Source organism: Eubalaena glacialis, chromosome 5 (genome assembly GCF_028564815.1).
Source record: "Eubalaena glacialis isolate mEubGla1 chromosome 5, mEubGla1.1.hap2.+ XY, whole genome shotgun sequence".
Taxonomy (NCBI): domain Eukaryota; kingdom Metazoa; phylum Chordata; class Mammalia; order Artiodactyla; family Balaenidae; genus Eubalaena; species Eubalaena glacialis.
In genome coordinates this window covers 44,080,854-44,103,385 of record NC_083720.1, presented here as the reverse complement: position 1 = coordinate 44,103,385, position 22,532 = coordinate 44,080,854, and the positions used below count along the sequence as shown (strand labels likewise).

General features: G+C 43.8%; 1 protein-coding gene across 5 annotated transcripts in view; it reads left to right on the top strand.

Annotated features, from left to right (window-relative positions):
* The window catches only part of PROM1 (prominin 1), a 111,297-nt gene that overhangs the window by 1,458 nt on the left and 87,307 nt on the right, over positions 1 to 22,532 (top strand). For 4 of the 5 annotated variants that reach the window (XM_061192117.1, XM_061192114.1, XM_061192113.1 and 1 more), the window contains exon 2: positions 5,180 to 5,623. In XM_061192117.1, the coding sequence (XP_061048100.1) occupies positions 5,401 to 5,623 (223 nt within the window). In that variant the 5' untranslated portion in view covers positions 5,180 to 5,400. Of the gene's footprint in view, positions 1 to 39; positions 165 to 5,179; positions 5,624 to 22,532 lie in introns of all 5 variants that reach the window. The other variant, XM_061192115.1, reaches the window with a different exon arrangement.

The following is a 22,532-nucleotide window of genomic DNA, read 5'->3' as shown; positions in this document are numbered from 1 at the left end:
TCGGGGCAGCCAAGTTACTCCGGCAACCCCCTCCCCCAGGCGACGGCGGATTCCTCGAGTCTCCTGGCTTCCCGCGCCCGCCTTGCCGACCATCCTTTGTCCCGCAGCCGGGGAGAGGTTCCTGGCGCGGAGGGAGCGAGGGCAGGAGCGGCCCCGGCCTGCAGGTGGGTTGGAGGGGAAGGCTGGGGAAGCGGCGCCACCAGCTTTCTGTAGCAACAGGTTGCGCCTGTAGCCCGCGGCGGCTGCTGACCTTGCTCCTGCCCGGGCTGGAGAAAGGTTTTCCCGGGTTTCTGAGAGAGGCGGCTGATCTTTGTTAACACAAGCAGGTGTGATTGAGGTCCTTGAGCGTCCCCTCCCCCCATCCCAACAGAGACCCACCGGAGACCCAAATAGCTGCTGTTCTTTGGTTGCTTGGACCGTATGAAATTGCCGTTTTCGCAAGACTTGAATATCACCAACTTCCTGTTATTCAATGTGTGTGAAGTTAACTACTTAGGCTTTTCTCACTCATTTGTGAGTTTCCTCCTTCAATGTTCTGGAAGCTGTTCTGCCTGTCAGGGTGAGCCTGGCGGCCATGGTGGAGTTGAGATTATTGCTGTTCGCAGGGGCAGTCCAGACCCTCAATCGACGGCCAGTTGTGTGTGTGCCAGGCGTTGTACCTATTCCATTTCCAACCCTCCCACACTATTTAAAACACCATTTTACAGACTAGCAAAAAGGAGAGCGTGGAGATTGTAAGCAACTGCTGTCACAGAGCTCATCAGTGGGACTAGAGACTTCCCAGTCTCGAAAGCCAGGGCTCTGGTCCCTGCAGCAGCGCCCCTTAGTTTAGTTTTGTTTTCTTAATGTATCCCATAATTTTTTAATGAACTTCCTTATGAGTTCCACGCTGGACTATTTCTGTGTATCTAGTAAGGTGAAGCAAAGTGCATCAAAGGATAGGTTGAAAATAATAAAACTTTAAACCAAATATAGTTTCGTCGGGACTGTTTAAAATATGAAGGAAATCAGTTTTGTAGGGGTCAAGAGTTCGCTCTGAGATTTGATCAAGGTCAGGATGCATTGTTAAAAATGACAGAAGCCAATTCTGGGTAATTTTAGCCAAAAAGGGACTGGTTACTGGGTGGCTTAGCGAAGTGACAGAAAGGCTGGCTAGCCAGGCTCAGGAGCCCAGAGGAGTGGGACTCAGGACATGCAACAGGACCCCTGATGGGTGTGTGGCCATGGCTGCCACCATTAGACTCTGGCTGTGGCTGCTGGCATGTTGCCATCATTGCTAGGATGAAGTGGAAACTGCCTCTGCCTCAGTGTGTCTCATGCACAAGCCCGGGAGTAAGCATCTGATTGGCTGAGCCTGGGCTCAGTTTGGGCACCTCAGCTGGCCTCACAATGAGAGGCAGGGCTGCCACCCCCCAGACTCACAAAGGTGGGCTCAGAAGTTGGGCATCTCCCATCCACCCTCCCACCCCCCAAAAACCCTAGATAACACCTACACAGATCCTTTTAAAAGAAATTCCTTCAAAAATTCCATCAAAAAGAAAAAGTAGAGAAGAAGTGAAGCTGGATGGTCATCGTATTTGCTTTTAAACCAGTGTTCATGGAAGTGTCGATCTCTGGACCCCAGGCTCAGAATCATGTGAGGTATTTGCTTAAAATTCGTGTTCTTGGGTCCCTTTCCAGGGGACCCAGGAACCTTCATCCCGTAAACCAGAAACTGGTGAACCTACCTTATTGATTAGTCTAGTGCCTGTTTGAGGAGAGAGGCCCCAAGGGAGCGATTTCCAAAGCCTGCTAAGTCAAGGATTGCAGCTGAAAGTATGGCCCCCCCAGAGTGGTAGACCAGTTGTTCCGTCATGGATGACTCCAGTGAGGAGACAGTCTGCTCCCTGTGTTGGAGGAAACAGCTACAAGCAATCCAACACCTCCCTCCCGCGGGCTGTAGACTGCTCATACACAGGTGCTTGACCAATTTTGAAATAGGTCAACATGACCATTTTGTGTCAGTCTTCTCTCTACCTGCCACCATTTGATGTCAGCCATCCTTATTGAGTGCCTACTGTGCGCCAGACTCCAAGGGTACGGAGAAGATGAGGAAGTCAGGGACCCCACCAAGCTGTTGGGCTAGATCAGTTCAATGTGATACAAGAAGGGCGTTTGGGGTGCTTTTGCCTCACGTCTGTTGTTCTGCAGTTGTGTTTGGGAAGCTGGAGGTGTCTTTGGAAAGCGGCATGGATTAGCCAGGAGGGAACTCAGGAACAGTGCTGGCTCTCAAACCTTAGTTGTCTAAGAATCTGTCACCAGGGGAGCATGTTAAAAATGCAGATTAATGGGCCACATCTCCAGAAATGAGGTCCTATAATTTCATTTTAAACACAGACTCCGTTTTACGCTGATGCAGCTGTTGAGTCGGGAGCCGTCTTGGGTTTTCTGCTGGCAGTTCCCTAAGCGGCTCTCAGTGGCTCTCGCTACCTAGTGTGCTTTCCCAGGGAAGTACCCAGACCTTCTTTTTTGGAACAACGATTCAAACTGAGATGAAACCCTCTTCCTTTTTGCCTTGACTTTTATCCATTGTCTAGTGTTTCATAAGTAGTGAGATGTTCCTAAAAGTGGTCTAAACTTTAAGAGGGACCTACCCTCTGGAGCAAGACGCACGTGCTGCTCAGGTGCTGCCCTGACTCAGTGGAACACCCCATCTTTGCATTTCCATTGGGATTTCTTTTCCCCTGCTTCTTCACCGAGGATGTCTGGAAGTCTGTTTATTCATAGCTCTCCTGGGGGCCTTCTGCCATTTCCCTCCCGCTGTGTTTCTCTCTGTCCCCAGCTGAAGCTTGGTGGCATTACCAGGAAGTCAGCCTTTCTTAGCAGCTGAGCCTCTAATCCATCCAGCTGCTGTGCTCCTGCCTGTCCTTTAACAGATAACAAGATAAGACGGGAATGTGGTGTGTGCCTGTGTGTGTCAGTGTGTGGAGTGTACGTTCCTGGTGTGTGCTTCGTCTCTGTGAGTTGTGTGTCATTGTGAGTGCATGCACGGTGTGTGTGACGTGTGTGTGCATGCCCACCTGCCTGCCTGAAGCAGCACGGTCCTATCCTACCTGAATAACCACACGCCCCGTCTCCTTTCGCGTCTTCCTCCTGCCCTGTGCAGCCCTGCAGGCTTCCAGAGAGGGGCCTTGCAAAAGCCGACTTGCTTTGTTTCCTCCTTCTTATTTGTTCTCTCTGGATATGATTTGAAGTCTGAGCAGGGTGCTGATTCCTGGTAGAACCAGTGAAAGGCTAGAGCACTTCAGAGCCTGAGGACAGGTTGTTGGCAGCAGCCATGCCTGGCAGGGATTGCCCTTTGGAAACAGTCCCCAGCGTCCTGGTGTGTCTGTGTCTGGGTGAGATGGACCTGGAAGCTAGGGGTTCCATGAGGTTGGCACTCGGTGTCACTGGGGATCTGAGCAGCCCATGATTTGATAATGGGAGAGTCAAGGGTCACTCCATTGGCAGGCGTGTGCAGAAGTAATAGGAGTGGTTATGAGGCTTAGAAGATGAGGCAGTATCTAAGGGGACCCGATATGAATGAACGTCTTCATTCAAATAGCTCATTAAATCCTACCTCTTGTGTGGAGCTTTCTTCGACTTGGTGGAATATAGGTAGCGGGTCCTCTAGCCTTTTGTGCAGTGTGTCACTTTCTTGGTAGTCCCTCTCCTCCATCTTGCAGTGTGTGTTTCAGGAGCACCCTGTCTTTATTTTGAAAGTTCCTGAGTGTGTATCTGATGTAGAAAAGGAAATCAGGGTGTTCCTGACCCCAGAAAAGAATGGGCAAGCAGAGTATACCAGTTGTTGTTTTTTTTTTTAAAGAGGAACTTAATTAATTAATTAATTAATTAATTTTTGGCTGTGTTGGGTCTTCGTTTCTGTGCGAGGGCTTTCTCTAGTTGCGGCAAGCAGGGGCCACTCTTCATCGCGGTGCGCGGGCCTCTCACTATTGCGGCCTCTCTTGTTGTGGAGCACAGGCTCCAGACGCGCAAGCTCAGTAGTTGTGGCGCACGGGCTTAGCTGCTCCGCGGCATGTGGGATCTTCCCAGACCAGGGCTCGAGCCCGTGTCCCCTGCATTGGCAGGCAGATTCTCAACCACTGTGCCACCAGGGAAGCCCCCATCCCTGTTGTTTTTGATTCATCTAGCCTATTGCAGTGGTACAAGCAAAGCAGCTGTTTTGGCTTATTTGGTTTTATATTCAGCAGCTCTTACTGATAGCCAACTGTATGCCTGCCTTATGTTCAGTTCTGGGGAGAGAAACTCGAGGAGGGCGGGTCCACACTGCCCTCACTAGACACTGGGCTGGTAGCTGATTTAAGGTTCCTGATCTTTCTCCCTTTCCCCAGGGGAGGGCGGGAGTCTCCCTCTGCTCTGCCTCTCATCGCCTGGACCCCGAGTCATCCAGGTGGTGACTTGGGACAGGGATTTCCATCACGGCTACCTGATGAGCATATTAGACAGAAACCAGTGTCACTGGCCTTAAAGAGCTTGTTCCCTGCCCTTGAGGCCATGCTTGTCTAGTTTGGGCTGGGGGTGAGTGAAGGTGGGTTGAAATGAGATCAGTGAGCACATTAATAAAATAAAAGGTGGAGTAAGACATATCTCCAGAGATGGGGAGAACAACCCAAAATTGGAGGAAAAATAAGCATCTCATCTATTGCTGGGGGCCTCTGCTTCTCTCACTGCGAGGGAGGGCTCTGTAGGGAGAGTGTCTTGGAGTTGGGAGAGTCCAAACTTGGGCTTTGAAAGCAAACTGCTGGGTTTGAATTCTACCCCACCATGAATCAACCATGGCCTCAGGCAAGTTGCTGAAATTCGGAGTCAGTTTCCTCGTCTGTAAAATGAGATAATGCCTTAACCGAGGTCCTACCCGTAAAGCATGTAGAACGTGTCTGGAATGTGATAAGTGCTTAATGAATATCAGTTTCCAAGACCACACACTCGTTACACTAACTGGTATTTCTGGGTCTGGCCCCTAGCATGGAATCTTCCAGCTTTCCTGCCCCTGTGCTCTGAAGCAGGCTCTGTGTTTGCTTCCTCCGCAGCGGATTAGGCTGAGGGCTTGCTCTAAAGCCTTGCAGCCTCTCCTCCAGGGGAGCTGCCGGTGCAGGCAGGCTGCAGGCATTAGTGACCCCGCCCCTTCTCTCCCTGCCAGGGATGGTGCTTTGATCGACTGACCGTAACTCCCCAGCCGAGAAGGTTCTTTGCCACCCTTCACCGCATGCCAACCCAGCCAGAAAACCAAGGATTCCGCAGACTCAGTCCTCGCCACACCTCTTCCGCACAGAAACACACTCCTGTCTTCCCCAAGGCTTCCAGAACCTCTGAAGAGGGAGGCCCCCAGTTCTACCTCATGTTTGGGGCATCTTGCTAGCCATGGCCCTTCTCCTTGGCTTCCTGCTGCTGCTGGGGCTTCATGGGGACACCATGTCAGAGGGGCCGCCGCCATCATCCACATACATTCCTGATGGTTTGGAATTTGAATTTCCTCCAACGAACTATGAGACCAAAGATTCTTATGAAGCTGGACCCACTGGCATCTTCTTTCAAATTGTGCACATCTTTCTACACATGGTGCAGCCGAATGCTTTCCCTGAAGGTAAGTGCCAGCGGCGGGACAAGATACAATATATCTCCAAACATACTCACAGGCACACACACGATATTGTTTGTTAATGACAACATGATCAGTGCAGAATATATTCTGTATATTAAAGTATGAGATTCAAAGTGATTGAATTGCACAGGAGCAGAAAGTATTTAGCCAGAAGTTAAGAAAAATAAATAGGTTGTCAGGAATGTGATGATAAAATGAAATCAAACTGTGTTGCTATGTTGTTTTTCCAATTCTTTATCCTTCTTCCCCTCCTTTTTTGTTTTGCTTTGTTTTGTTTTTTGGTTAGAGTATTGAATTATTCTCAAGTTCATACCAAAGGTAAAAGTTAGGGTAAAAATGCAAATTCTCTGTCATCAAACGAGAAGTTAATAATGACCTCTCATGGCCATTTAAAGTTACAAATTTAACTCTCTGCCACCCACCGCAAAATGCAGTTTTGACACGGCTTAGGGCAAGGCCAGGGCGGACCATACCTGTTACCTGGGTAACTTGTTTGCTTCAGGTCTAAGAGTTTGAGTGTGAAGCCAGGAGGGAACTTTCATGGCATCGTGCTGTTGTTTTGTGTGCGTACTATCTGGCCTTACCACTGCGGCTCATCTGTACTCGGAAGTCTTCCGGGTATATGTTTTCAGGAATAGGATTATGAAAATTTAAATGGTCCTTGGAAATTGTCTGCTATTAGGGTTTGGCAGTCTAAATTTTTATTGATTTAATGTTAGGTCTAGCTTAAGTTTGTTCTTTAAACTACAAAGATTTGAATATTATCAGTGACTACTAAATATTATAAAATTTGTAGTAATCTTTATCATCTTCCTTAGCTGGCCAGCCATTGTTCATAAGCAGATTATGTGTGTGTGTGTGTGTGTGTGTGTGTGTGTGAGAGAGAGAGAGAGACAGAGACAGAGAGGCAGAGAGAGAAAATGTATTTAGTGAACTTCAGCACCTGTTTATATTATGAGCAGTTTACAGATTTTCTTAATATACATTTACATAGAATTTTTTACATTTATTTGTCTCAGATTAAGCAATTGAAACAGTTTGAAGTGTAGTTTGAATTTTTTGTTAGTTTAAATTTCGATTCAATGAAGTAAATCACCCTGAGCCCTACTGTCACAGAAGAGAGTCCTGAACAAGTACTGCTTACTGTTTATGTCGCTGCTTAAAAGACTAAATTTGGAAATCCAAAGGACAGAAGTAGAAAACAAACTGAGTTTATTTATTCATGTTGAATACAAATTCACTCTTCTCAATAAATATTTTTTTGTTTACTTTTGGACTTGATGTAAATATAATTGAATAAATAAACACCTACTAGTGTTTTTAGTCTTGGCTTCTTTGTTTTTTTATGTAAAAAGCATAGAATTCAGTTGTTTAATACGAATTTACAGTGACTTCTTTAAAAAGATTGTGAAGTCTCCTGTGTCATTCTAAGGCAGATCATGTAATTAATCCTGTAATCTCTTTCCATATGTCGTTTTATTTTTCTCCCTCTAGATTTCATGTGAAGGCTTCCTCACACTTGTTTCACAAGGGAAAACAGTATCTTTAAAGGTCTTCATTCAAATGATCAGGTTAAAAGACATCCTGCTTCCAATGCATTCTAGGGTTTTCACTACCAACATCATGATTAGTCTAGAATTTAAATCCTAATGTAATCTGAGGGTGTTAGCCTTGCTTGTCCCTTGACCTTCGTCAATACTTATTATTTCGGAGAAAGAAATTCCCAAAAACAGACCAGCACTACCCCTTTCAGAAAAAATTGTCAGGTTGCTTAGAGAATATAATATACTGAATTTAGCAGGTGATGTCTTGGTGTGTTGGCTTTCTTCCACCATCCCATTATTCATATTCTTTCACCCAGTTACTAGGTTTCGTAATAGCCTCAAAGTGCTCATTAGGTGCTTTGCAACATAAAGGACACTATGAAACAAACATGGTTTTTCGTGGGTTTTTTTCCCCCTTGGCATGTGACTTTTTTTTTTTTAAAGGAATTCCTTTATTTTTATTATTTTTATTATTTATTTATTTTTAGCCACGTTGGGTCTTCGTTTCTGTGCGAGGGCTTTCTCTAGTTGTGGCAAGCGGGGGCGCCTCTTCATCGCGGTGCGTGGGCCTCTCACTATCGCGGCCTCTCTTGTTGCGGAGCACAGGCTCCAGATGCGCAGGCTCAGCAGCTGTGGCTCACGGGCCCAGTTGCTCCGCGGCATGTGGGATCCTCCCAGACCAGGGCTCGAGCCCGTGTCCCCTGCATTGGCAGGCAGACTCTCAACCACTGCGCCACCAGGGAAGACCCGTGACTTTTTTTAAAAATTGAAGTATAGTTGATTTACAATGTCCTGTTGGTTTCAGGTGTACATCACAGTGATTCAGTTATACATATATATATTCTTTTCCCTTACAGGTTATTACAAAATACTGAGTATAGTTCCCTATGCTATACAGTAGGTCCTTGTTGGTTATCTATTTTATGCATAGTAGTGTGCATCTGTTAATCCCATCCTCCTAATTTATCCCTCCCCTCCCCTTTCCCCTTAGGTAACCATAAGTTTGTTTTCTCTGTCTGTGGGTCTATTTCTGTTTTGTAAATAAGTTCACTTGTATCTTTTTTTTTTTAGAGCCCACATATAAGTGATATCATATGATATTTGTCATTCTCTGTCTGGCTTATGTCACTTAGTGTAATCTCTAGGTCCATCCATGTTGCTGCAAGTGGCATTGTTTCATTCTTTTTTATGGCTGAGTAATATTCCATTGTATATATGTACCGCTTCGTCTTTATCCATTCATCTGTTGATGGACATTTAGGTTGCTTCCATGTATTGGCTACTGTAAACAGTGCTGCAATGAACACTGGGGTGCAGTAAGCCCCACAGCAGCAGAACTGGCTCTAGAAGCCAGGATTTGGATGCAATGCTAGTTTACTGAGTAGTCTTTACTCCCACAAAAATATCTGCATTTCGTGGGCTCTTGTTTTTTCTCTGTTCTCTCCTCCTCTCCCCAGGATCTGCTGTAAGGCACACTGTGCAAAGTGTTAGCTCATTTGAATCTCCCAGCAACTTTGAGAGGTAGATGATGGATGTAGATGGTGGTCTTATTTCTATTTATTACAGCCCCCTTTACAGATTGGAAAACTAAGTCAGGACAAGAGTACATGTTCAAAGCACACAACTAGCCAGTGGCAGATTGAGAACCCCCTGTCTCCAGGACTATTTTTCCTATATTCTACAGCTTACTTTGTGGGTAATTGATTTCCTTTTTATTTTATCATACTGCTTTTTAAAATGATCATGAGTTACCATGAAAAATAGTAATTTTTGCACATTGAAAGCGTGCATTGCAGAAGATTTTCTGGTGTGGATGGTGAGCAGTGCCTTTTCCAGTTTTGGGTGTCTGTGATGAATTTGGCATAAATCATGACCCAGATCCGAGCCTTTTTAATGGAACAAGTGAAAAAAAGTCTCCTCTGCTTCTATTTTATTTTATTTTATTTTTTAATAAATTTATTTATTTTATTTATTTTTATTTTTGGCTGTGTTGGGTCTCTGTTTCTGTGCGTGGGCTTTCTCTAGTTGTGGCGAGTGGGGGCTACTCTTCGTTGTGGTGCACGGGCTTCTCACTGCGGTGGCTTCCCTTGTTGTGGAGCACGGGCTCTAGGTGTGCGGGCTTCAGTAGCTGTGGCTTGCGGGCTCTAGAGCGCAGGCTCAGTAGTTGTGGCGCACGGGCTTAGTTGCTCCGCGGCATGTGTGATCTTCCCAGACCAGGGCTCGAACCCGCGTCCACTGCATTGGCAGGTGGATTCTTAACCACTGTGCCACCAGGGAAGCCCTGCTTTTATTTCTATAGAAATTTTCTAAAATCATTTTCCACTCTGTTTTGTCTTTTTTTTTTTTAATTTATTTATTTATTTATGGTTGTGTTGGGTCTTCGTTTCTGTGCGAGGGCTTTCTCTAGTTGTGGCAAGCGGATACCACTCTTCATCGCGGTGCGCGGGCCTCTCACTATCGCGGCCTCTCTTGTTGCGGAGCACAGGCTCCAGACGCGCAGGCTCAGTAATTGTGGCTCACGGGCCCAACTGCTCCGCAGCACGTGGGATCTTCCCAGACCAGGGCTCGAACCCGTGTCCCCTGCATTGGCAGGCAGACTCTCAACCACTGCGCCACCAGGGAAGCCCCTGTTTTGTCATTTTTTAAATTAGATTTTAGGATGGTTGACCTATTTGTAACAGCATTTTCTGCTAATCTGATTTGCTCCTGGGAGTTGGTGGGTCTGGGGGCAGAGCTGGGGAAGTGGTAGAAGTGGGGAAGAGGGAAGAGTTAAGCTTGGTTTCCTCAGACTTTGAGATGCCACCAGGATGTGATATTAACTGAGAGTCTTTCTGTTGCAGGTAACAGAAACCTATTAGCAAAGGCAATCGGAAAAGGGGTTTATCAACAACAAGGTCCTACTGTATAGCACAGGGAACTATATTCAATATCTTGTAATAAACCATAATAGAAAAGAATATGAAAAAGAATATATGTATATATTCTTTTATATATATATGTGTGTGTGTGTATATATATGTATAACTGAATCACTTTGCTGTACACCAGAAACTAACACAACATTGTAAATCAACAATACTTCAATAAAAAAAATTTTTAAAAAAGGGGTTTATCATCAGGGCTCTGGGTTACTTCATGACACTCATGGGGGTTGGGGAGGGGATCAAGCCAGCAGGGACTCGACCGGGCTTCCATCTTGGCTCCTCCCTGCCCCGTGGCCTCTTCATTCCTCCTCCTTCCCACCCCCCTTTCTGGGTTCTCCCATCCTGTAATCCTCCTGGTGGAGAACCAGGCTGCCAACGTCATAGGTTTCAGGCCAGCTTCCTGGAGAGTGAGTGGCTGGGCATTCTCTCTCTTTTAGTCCCAAGTCTCAATTCCAGTCCTGCTCGGGGCCAGTCACCAACCACGGGCCCTTCGGGTAACCGAAGGCTACAGTCACACCTCGTGCCTGGGCCGGGTGCTGTGAGCCTGGCACTGTGAGGCATCGCTGCCCCCGTGGCATCACAGGCAGGGAGGTGGTTTCCAGAAAAGGGGTGGCTGGACGGACAGCCCGATAGGTGTGTCCGTGCCAATGTCCACCTAGTATTAGGATGTTTTATTATATCCAGCACCTGTGTGTTCTTACTTAATCAGATGGAGCCAGCACTATTTTCTTTACATCACGTGACTCATGTTGGCAATGGGCCTGGCCATAAATAAGGTCATGGAGGGAAAGGACTAACATTAATTGATCCTGTCTCCCCAGTGTCACTCACTGTGCTGGGCAGTCTACGGCTGTCATCTCTTTGCATCCGAACAATTATAACAGCAAACAGCTAGTATGTGCCTGCTTTCAGGGATTTGAACAACTCAACAACTCTGTGAGCTAGGGGCTATTAATCTCATTTTACAGAAGAGGAAGCTGAGGTCCAGAGAGCTAACTGACTTGACCAGGGTCACAAAACTAGCCAGTGGCAGAGCCAGGGTTTGAATTCAGGCAGGCTGGGTTGATGGTCCAGGCTCATAGATGCCACTTGCATTTTGCTGATAAGGGAAGTGAGACTCAGGGAAGTTAAGGGTGTGTTCCAAGGTCACACACACTGATGGCTAAGGGACCAAGCCAAGGTTTGACGCAGAGCCCTGTGATGCCCGCGCCTGGGCTTGTCTCCCCCTGTGCTCCCTGGAAGGGGGCGTATCTGGAGACTGTAACAGGCACTCCTTTAATCCATCTGATGTTGTCTTCTGCTTCATAGTACAGCTTCCAGTGCTAAACTGAAAAATGAGTCCTGTTGACTGTATTCCCATAAGCTTGCCCACAAAGTCCTGAAACGTGCCCCTGCCTTCCCGTAAGTGAGCTGTAGAGGTAGGCTGTGCCCTTCTGGAAAATAAATGTGTGCCAGTGCCATGAAAGACACAAGAAGGAAAGCTTCCTGGTCTCCAGCGATGATGTCCTTTTTGAGGTCTTCAAATACATGCAGGAAATGAGAGATTAAATATGAATGTAAATAAAGAGAGGCCACCCCAGCAGCTGCTGGATGAAGCCTATGTGGTATTAGACATCGCTGTCTACTGGGTGGAAAAGAAGTTCTAAAATGTACACTTGGAGAAGCAGCTGTCCAGTGTGGTCTGGATGGGGCAATGCTGGGGCAGAAGCATACAGCAGGAGGGACATTACGGGAGGGGTGGCCTGAGGCAGGCTTGCCACGTACCCTCTGCTTGGCTGGGGTCTAGATTTGGAAATGAGCCCAACCCTTGAGTGGTAGTGATGAGCCTGCACTCTGGAGCCTCTGCCTGGGTTTGATTCCTGGCTTCTATGTTGACGAGCTGTGTGACCTTGGCCAAGTGACTTAAACTCTCTGTGTCTGAGTTTTCCCTCTGTAAAATGCAGATAATAATAATAGTATTTAGGGGATCATCATAATATTTAAATAATATTTATAAAGCAATGAGGGCCTTGTCTGATAAACTAAGTGCTTATATAAGTGTTTGTTAAGTAAAATATGAATGTATAAAACCCATATTCATTATAAGCTTTTAAATTAATCTTATGTCTTGATGATCACATGGACAGAAGAGCAAGTATTTATTTGACTCCCAGGGTACTGGTTTCTTAGGGATGCTGTAACAAATCATCACAAACTGAGTGGCTTAAAACATCAGAAATTTATTCTGTCATAGTTCTGAGAACCAGTAGTCCAAAATCAAGATATTGGCACTCAGGGAGGCTGAAGCCTCTAGAGGAGAATCCTTCCTTGCTTCCTCCAGCTTCTGGTGGCTCCAGGTGTTTCTTGGCTTGTGGCTGCATCATTCCAATCTCTGCCCATCTTCACATCTGCCTTCTGTGTCTCTGGCTCAGATCTCCCTTTGCTTTCTTTTATAAAGGCATCTGTCACTGGATTTAGAGCCCATCCTATATCCAGTATGATCTTATCTCGAGATCCTTAACTTAATTATATCTTCAAAGACCCTTTTTCCAAATAAGGTTGCATTCATAGTTTCCCGGGGTCAGGACTTGGACATATCTTTTTGGGGGCAACCATTCAGCCCATGACACCTATTACACACTTCTTTAGTTCTTCCAGAGAATAGCTCAGAGATATTAAGTGATGTGCCCAAGGTCATATTTCTGAAAAATGATGGAACCAGATTCAGAGCTGACTTGTCTGATTCCAAGTTCTTGAATTTCCATCCTGTAAGTATGTAGTCAGCTAGACCTGTTGCTGTTTGGCAGAGATGGCGTCGACTGGGTTCCCCTGCTCTCAAAAGGCTGAGCTTGAGCACAGAGACCGCCACCTCCACAGTCAGCTATGATGCAGGAGGGCTGGCCCGTGCTGACTGTCCAGTGTGAATAGGGTGCTCATGGCTGTCCAGAGGAGGGATTAGTCATGATGGGACAATTGCAGAAGACTTCCTGGAGGAAGGAACATTTGAACTGAATTTTGCGGGTGTGGAAGAGTTCAGGAAGCAGAGGAGAGCATTCCAGGTGCACAAGCAGAGGCCCGAGTGATGCAAGTTGAGACAGGAGCTTGTAGGATGCCTAGATGCAACAACTCAACTCATGACTGGTCTTGTTTATTTCTACCTCTACCCACTCCTTTTACTCACCCCCTTCATTCTGAAGCAAATCTCAGTTTTTCTATCATTTCCTCTGTAAATATTTCAGTGTATTTCTTTAAAAATAAAGACATCATGCTGTTATACTGTAGAAAGTTAACAGTAGCTCTTCAGTATAATAAAATATTCAGGAAATATTCAGATTTCTCGGTTGTCTCATAAATGCAGTTTTTAAAACAGTTTGTTTGAATCAGGATCCAAATGATACCAATATATTGCAGTTGGTTAATTTGTCTCTTTATGTCTGTTTTTAACTTATAGGATGCCTTGCCATGTCTTTTTTCCCCCTTGCAATTTATTTATTGAAGAGCCTTGTTACTGTTCCTATAGTATTTCCCATGGGCTGAATTTTGCTGATTCCATCTTCATGGTGTTCTTTACATGTTTCTCTGTCCTCTGCATTTCATATAAACTAGGACCTATAAAGATCAGATGCAGGTTTGTTTTGGGAGAAATAACAGTTTATAGATGGTATTGAACATTTGCATCAGGAGATGGATAACATCTGGTTATCTCTTTTTTTGTGATGTTAGCAGCACTGATGGTCACTATCTAGATTCATTCATTCATAGCAGGTCCAATCCTTTCAAAATTGTTTGCAAATATACTCTCAAACATATTGGAACTCTTAAGAAAAAAATGGAATTCTTTGCATATTTTGTAACTTGACTTGTTCACTTAACTTTTTATTGTGGACATCTCTTCATGTCTGTTCCTATAAGTGTGTTGCCTAAAATAAAATTTAAAAGCAAGGAACCTAAAACATTCGTTCACCAATCTTTTGATGTACGGCCAAGGCTTACATTTTTTTACTATGAGTTAATTGTTTGAAGTTTAACATCAATTAGATATATAATTTATATAAAGAGCACCCATGATGCATCCTGTATAATTTTTGGTTCTTTGTTTTGATTTCTTTGAAGTGAAGCAAAACAGAGTTCAGAGCTCTGGATTTTTAGTTTGATTTTTTTCTCCCCAGACTTTTACAGCTTACTCACATGTACTTGCCTTTTCTAAGTCTTTATAGAACATTAGACTTAGTTTTCAATGCTCATTCTTTTTATTTTCATATTTCCTTAGTTTGTGTAATATTTAACTACACATTTGTATAATATTTAATTACTTATTATATATAAAGAGGCAGAAAGAAGCTTGGGAGCAAACCCGGTATTATGGGTTGAATTGTTTCCCCCTAAAATTCATATGTTGAAGTTCTAACCCCCAGTACTGCAGAATGTGAACTTCTTTGGGGATAGGCTTGTTGTAGATGCAATTAGTTAAGATGAGGTTATACTGGGGTAGAGTGGGCTCCTAATCCACTTGGACTAGTGTGCTTATAAAAGGGGAAATTTGGAGACAGATCTGGACACAGGGAGGATGCCACGTGAAGATTGGAGTCATGCTGCCACAAGTGAAGAAAGTACCGGAGGCCAGGAGAGATCTAGGACACATCCTCTCCTAGAGTCTTCAGGAGAGCACCTTTCACACCTTGATTTTGAACTTCCAGCCCCCAGAACTGTGAGACAATAAATTTCTGTTGTTTAAGCCATTTGGGGTACTTTGTTGCAACAGCTCTAGCACACTAATCCACCCCGGAAGTGAACAAGTGAACTGGTGTTTGCAGAGGGCCAAGGGTACCCAACAGAGGTGGTAATGGTGACTTCATGGTGAGGGCTGGTGCACAGCCATGTTTTCTGAGGGAAGGAATTGATGGCTGGGTCATCTGATCAGCTGCAAAGTGGGGTTTAGCTCCCAGAGCCTCCACTGTACGTTTGAATAGTCACATCGTCCAAGCCTTCAATTCATGAGGATTCAACTCTATGTGCTGAAGAGTAAAAAAGAGAGAAATAACTTGAATAGTACAAATGTTTCTTCCTACTGTTGTACAACTGCATTATGTAGTATGAAGCCACCTCCTCCGTCAGCGCTTAAAAGTTGTCACTGCTTGCTTGAGACAAGAGATTTAAGGGACTTTCGTGAATAATTCTTTTTTGCCTGGTTTTTGTTCACTGCATTTCCTGCTTGACCTGAGGACCTAACCCCCTGGAGATCAAACAACTCATTCTGTTGCCTTCTTCCTTCCACTTGCCTTTTGGCAAACTCCTTTTGTTTCTTTAAAACTTTCTTCATGTGATACCTATTCTGGAGATCTGGTGACTCTTATCGCATCATTTTGTCTGTACTGTCTGTGTCATTTATACACTTTTACTATTGCACGTTTAACACTGCCTTTTAATAGTTTGCTGTCTTAGATTGTACACTTATTGATGCCAGCAGTGCCTGGCACATTGGAGATCCTTCATAATCTCTTGCTTTTGTTTTGGTATTTTTGAACTTTTAAAAATATTGTACTTTCTCCCCTAACCACTACAAATTTCTTTCTCTATTTACTTAACAAAGGTTGAACATTTGCTATGTGTACTTTCTTGAAATACTAGTGTCACGATGATATCACCGAACTATCATACAGTAAAACCTGCAGGGCAATGAGCCCTTCTGAAAGAGCATGTTGCTCTGCTTTTAATTTTTTTTCTAGAATTTCCCTTACTGTCAGATTTTTGAATTTTTTTTGTTTCTTTATTGTCAGCTGTTAATTTATCTCCGCTTTCTTCAAATCCTAATACTTCACTTTATACACTTCACCTTATACAACTATCTGGGTGAGTTGCAGTGGGTGGCTTCACTTTTTCCTGTAGAATTCAAAGTGTATTAACTTTGCGACAGCTATTTATATTTCAGAAACTTAAACTTTATTACCAAGATTGCTGCTTTTTTTACTTTCATGGGAAAACTCAAGTTTATAATTTTTTAGCCAACAAGATTACCAAATTTAACGGTAATTAAATATCTATGAAGAGCTCAAGGGCGAGAAATAGCTGTGATGTGAGGAACATCTTGTGTGATTCAGACTAGAGGTGACAAGGGCTCCTGGGGATACCTGAACAGAGAAGGAATAAGTATTGAATTAAATCTGAATCATCAAGGGACTTCCCTGGTGGTCCAGTGGGTAAGACTCCAGGCTCCCAATGCAGGTGCCCCAGTTCGATCCCTGGTCGGGGAGCTAGATCCCACATGCCGCAACTGTGTCTGCATGCCACAACTAAGAAGTCCACATGCCGCAACTAAAGGATCCCATGTGCTGTGTTAAGACCCAGCGCAGCCTAAATAAATAAATAAAATAAATAAATATTTTTTAAAAATCTGAATCAGCAAATGAGTCCAATTGTATACATTAGTTTCTTGCTCAATATTAAAATAAAACTACATTTATTTTTAATATAAAAGCAACATATATAAAAGCAATATACATACATACAAAGCAAATAACATTTTTTCTCGCTTTTTTTTTTTTTAATTTATTTACTTGGGCTGCGTTGGGTCTTTGTTGCTGCGCGCGGGCTTTCTCTTGTTGCGGCGAGCAGGGGCTACTCTTCGTTGCGGTGAGCAGGCTTCTCATTGCGGTGGCTTCTCTTGTTGCAGAGCACGGGCTCTAGGCGTGCGGGCTTCAGTAGTTGTGGCTCGCGGGCTCTAGAGCGCAGGCTCAGTAGTTGTGGTGCACGGGTTTAGTTGCTCCGCGGCATATGGGATCTTCCCGGACCAGGACTTGAACCCGTGTCCCCGACATTGGCAGGCAGATTCTTGAATTCTTTTTTTTTTTTTTTTTTTTAATATTTTATTTATTTATTTATGGCTGTGTTGGGTCTTCGTTTCTGTGTGAGGGCTTTCTCCAGTTGCGGCAAGCGGGGACCACTCTTCATCGCGGTGCGCGGGCCTCTCACTATCGCGGCCTCTCTTGTTGCGGAGCACAGGCTCCAGACGCGCAGGCTCAGTAATTGTGGCTCACGGGCCCAGTCGCTCCGCGGCATGTGGGATCTTCCCAGACCAGGGCTCGAACCCGTGTCCCCTGCATTGGCAGGCAGATTCTCAACCACTGCACCACCAGGGAAGCCCGGCAGGCAGATTCTTAACCACTGCGCCACCAGGGAAGTCCCTCTCACTTTTTTTAAATTAAAAAGAATTTATTATTTTTAAAACTTATTTTATTTATTTATTTATTTATTTTTGGCTGCGTTGGGTCTTCGTTGCTACGTGCGGGCTTTCTCTAGTTGTGGTGTGCAGGTTTTCTCTCTCTAGTTGAGGCGCGTGGGCTCAGTAGTTGTGGCGCGCAGGCTTAGTTGCCCCGCGGCATGTGGGATCTTAATTCCCAGACCAGGGATATTACCCGCGTCTCCTGCATTAGAAGGCAGATTCTTTACCACTGGACCACCAGGCAAGCCCCTTATTCTTATTTCTTAATAAATGCATTTATCCTGAAATGTGGGTTTCTCATTTTTAATTTCTGGTAGTTTATAATTTCAGTTTTGATTTCCCCCTTTACCTACTTTGGCTAAAACCAATTGAGGAATTGAGAAAATTTTACTTTTTTGAAAAGGCGTGAATGACAAAGAGTCAGTATGAGTTGTTTAGAGTCTACTTATTTAAAACATTTCCCACCTTCCCCTGTGTACTACTCTGCCATCCACCTGGGCTTTGTCCCGAGCTATGTGGGCTGCACACCTGGAGTGATTCCTGGTGAGTCTTCCCATGCCTCTCCCCTCCTTGCTTTCTGTGATTGCACAACGAAACACATCCCTTCAGCTACCATTAGGGTATTGTAGAGGCGGTTAATCACATCTCAGAGTTTCCTTTCGGTGAGAGCACGTGGAATAAAACATTCTTTCTAGTTGAAGTTTTTCCTGAGCAATTGGACTGAACGCTTCTGGGTGGCTCCTGGGAGATTTTAGAACAGTGGCTCCCCCTTCAGGCGCAGGTGTAGGACACAGGTGTGCTGCTTGCTTCCTATGTTCCTTTTCCACAAGTGCCAAGTGCATGTGGAGTGCCAGCTTTGGGGGATGGAACCACGAGTCAGATGGTCTCCACCTGCATGGAGCTAAGGAGTTTCACCTTGTGTCCCTGGGCTTCCTTTTCTTTTTTCTTCCTTCTTATTTATGTTATACATATCCCGGTAAGCCTAGGTAGAATAGGAATAAAAATTTAAAATCCTAAAAAACAAAACATTAATTGGAAAAGGTACACAGACCCCAATGTTTCTAGCAGCATTGTTTACGGTGGCCAAGATACAGCAGCAACCTGTGTGTCCATCAACAGATGAATGGATAAAGAAGATGTGGTGTGTATATATATATATATATGTGTGTGTGTGTGTGTGTGTGTGTGTATGCATATATGTATATATATACACAATGGAATATTAGCCATAAAAAAATGAGACTTTTCCATTTGCAAAAACATGGGTGGACTTGGAGGGCATTATGCTAAGTGAAATAAGACAAACAGAGAAAGACAAATACTGTGTGATCTCACTTACATGTAGAATCTAAAAACAAAACAAAACAAAACAACAAACTAGTGAATATAACAAAACAGAAGCAAACTCACAGCTAAAGAGAACAAACTACATAGTGGTTACCAGTGGGGAGGGTGGGAGAGGGGTAATAGAGGGGTAGAGGAGTGGGAGGTACAAACTGTTAGGTGTAAGAGCGGCTACAAGGATGTATCGTACAACACGGGGAATAGAGCCAATATTTTGTAATAACTGTTAAGTGGAAAGTAACCTTTAAAACTGTATAAAACATAAATAAAAAGTTTAAAAAATTAAACAATAAAATCCTAAAAGCCAAGTTCTTCTTGAGTGGGATTAAAAAAAAAACCTAAATATTGAATCATTTAAAACTAGAAGAGAGAGGATGGAGAAGACTCCCAGGGCAGTAGCTTAGGTGAAAGAAGTCTCTTCATCCTTTCAAGTAGAGTGATGACTCGTTTATAGGAAGCAGCTTGAGAGGCGAGCTTCTGTTTGGTAATTCTGTGGGAGGAAACTTCAGAGTCAACACTGGCAGCCAAAAGGTGGTGACATAATTGTTTATTTGTGTTTGACATTTCTTTAGCATTTATTTCAGGAATCCATCAGTCCTGTATTATTGTTTTAAAATATTTAATATTTTAATAATTTAATTGATGTTGTATCCTGGGAAGAGGAGGTCGTCTATGTTCGAAAATCCTCTTGGAGGTTGGCTGACCCAGAAGCTCAGCCTAATGAGATTTGGACAGCAGGCTTCTGGGAGGGCGATTGATTGTGACATGCTCACTGAGTGCAGCAAGGCTACTGTGGTGTAAAGTGACTGAATACTTGGGAAGCTTTGCAAGGAACTGCATTTCTTTAAAGAGCCATTCCAAATATAACTTGTGCAATAGAAATAAAGCAGAGTAGAAATGAACGTCTGCTCTGAAATTAACAGCTGACTTCAGAAATGAGTGCTTCCCTGCAATAACAGGGACAGACAAGTCTCCCTAAAGAACCTATTTGCTTACAGGTAAATCCACGTGTTCTACTGTGAGCATGTGTATCGAATCTGTCCACTTCTCTCTGTCAGGACTGTCCTCCCCCTGGCGGAGGCTGTCTGTCACCTGGACCAATGCAGATGCCTCAACTTATAGAAAGAGAATGGGGAAGGGGGTACACAGTAGCCTCCTAAGGACTGTAATAGTTACACCAGCTGCCTCTCTGCTCTTCCTGGAACACACCACACGATGTCCTGCCGCAGACCCTTGGCATCTGACTGTTCTCTTTGCTTGGACCATTCTTCTGCATGGCTTATTCCTCATGTAACTTGGTCTTTGCTCAAATGTCATCTCCATCTCTGGCCACGCTCTCTAATTTAGGATCCCTCTCCCTAATCCTTACCTTGTTTCATTTTTCTGTGTGACACGTTTATTGGTATTCTAGTAAACATTTGTTATCCTGTTTATCAGACTAAATATCTTAAGGGCCGGGACTCTATTCTGTTCACCTCTTCCATACCGTATCCCCGGAGCCTGGGACAGTGCCTAGAACATACGTAGCAAGTGCTCATTAAATATTTGTTGGGTGCACAAATGGATAAACTCTTGTACACCTCCCTACCCTGCCCCTGCTGGCCTGTTAGTTCCTAGAAACTCTCCATGCTCCTTCCTGACAGTGGCGTCTTTGCACGTGCCTTGCCCTTCAGCTGGATGTTCTGCATCCTCTTAGTGGGTGGCTAGTTCCTTCATGTCTTCCAAATCTCTACCTGTGCTTCCTCCTCCGATGGGGCCTTCCCTGACAAACTACAGCAAGCCGCCTCCTTGCTTCTCCTTCTCCAACTCAGCACCCCCCGATCATGCTCTCAGAACCACTTCATCTTCACTCTGTGAGCACCCACAGTCCTGTGTCGTCAACATCCCCTTTCTCTCCTCTCCCGTCTTGATTCTCTTCTGGCAAAATCCCAAATCTGTTTGCACCATTTTCTGGTTACTCCATCTTCTCATGTCCATATCAGAGTAACTAACTGCTTCTAGAAAACGTTGCAACTGTGCCGACAGGACTTGCTTTAAATGTGTATCCACAGATCTCCAAACACACCACACTCCTGACAGAGTAAATTCCCTTCCTATTTGCATACTTTCTCTTCTCTTTCTCAGATTTCTACCCTGAGCCCTCCTCCGTCAGCCAGTGACCTCATACTTCATGGAGAAAATGGGTGGAATCACATGGAAACTAACTCATCCCTCCATATTTTTATTTCCAAGTTTTCGCTAGGCTTATTCAGACATTTAGAATTCTTTTCCCCAAATGGAGTTAATAGTCAAAAATATCATCTTCAAAGTTTTGGAAAGAATTATCAATTTACCAGAAGGTCCTGAAGTGGTTTATGCCACCACCAGTAATGTGTCGGGAATTTTTAAGGTTGAATTAATTGTGTCTCATTACTTTCATATATATTTCTGATCACTAGTGAAGTTGATTGTTTTCCCATCTGTTTCCTTTTTGAGGAGTTTGTCTGTCAAGTGCCTTCTGCCTAGTTAGGTAGCAGAGTCACTCTTTTTAATGTTGATTTCGTGTCAGCAGCTCTTTATACAGAAACCCTTTGCCTAATCTCTTTACTGCGAATTGGCATTAGGCCATTGGTGTTAGGGAACTTGGCATTTAGGGACGATCATCTGGTCAGAAATAATCATCCAATTTCATACTTCCATTTTATAGATGAAAAACTTAAGACCCAGAGACAGGAAGCTTGCTCATTTCAGACCATACAGCCAAATGGGAGCTGGCAGGACAGGGAAGCAAGAGAGATGGCAAGGGAAATGGTTGGCTGGGAGGGAGGTAGTGTCTGCTTTGTTGTTGCAAATTGGGTTCCTGGTACTCAGAGTACAGCAGGAGCTTTGTTGACTGAACATGCTATGGTTGACAATGTAAGTGAGTAGTTTATCATTTTTGGTCCTGTCATGCATTGCAAGCACAACAGACATACCTTTATTTGTATCCATTTTACAGGTAGAATATGTTCATATGAAATATACAGGAACAAAAATTTTACAAAGGGTCATAAACAGAAATTTTAAAAAGGGTCCATTCTCCACCCAAAGAACAAAGATTGTTTTTCAGATTTTTTTCCTGGGCACAGATTTTTTTGTTATTGTTTTTGTATAGCTAAAGTCACCCTATATCCCCATATAGAATGTAAGCATAAAGTTGTGACCTAGAAGAAAAACAAAAAGATATTTAGATCATCTGGTTTCAAACCATTTGCCCACTGGTCTCCTGTGTATGCAGATTATCTAGAACTGACTGTGCTTGAAGGTCTAGTCATTTTTTTATTATGATAAATGAGACTTAAAATAATAGGTTGTACATTTAAAAACCAGACTGAATTAAGGACTTAGAGCTGGAGAGAAATCCAGCTCTAAGTACCATTGTACCATTGGAATGGCTGGGCATTTAAGGTTCAACAATAATGATGATTTGGGATCTTGTTTTAGTTTGTAAGAAGTCTTTGATTTCTCAACCCCACCCCCTTTAGAGCTTAATAAAGAAGGTGAGGTGAAAGACATGCAGGATTTTCTTTTTTCTTTTATTTTAATGATTTACTTATTTTTTTAATTTAATTTTTATTTTATATTGTAGTATAGTTAAGTTACAATGTTGTCTTAGTTTCAGGTGTACAGCAAAGTGATTCAGTTATACATATACATATATCCATTCTTTTTCAGATTTTTTTCTCATATAGGTTATTACAGAATATTGAGAAGAGTTCCCTGTGCTATACAGTAGTTCCTTGTTGATTATATATTTTATATATAGTAGTATGTATATGTTATTCACAAATTCCTAACTTATCCCTCCCCACACTGTTCCCCTTTGGTAACCATAAGTTTGTTTTTGAAGTCTGTGAGTGTGT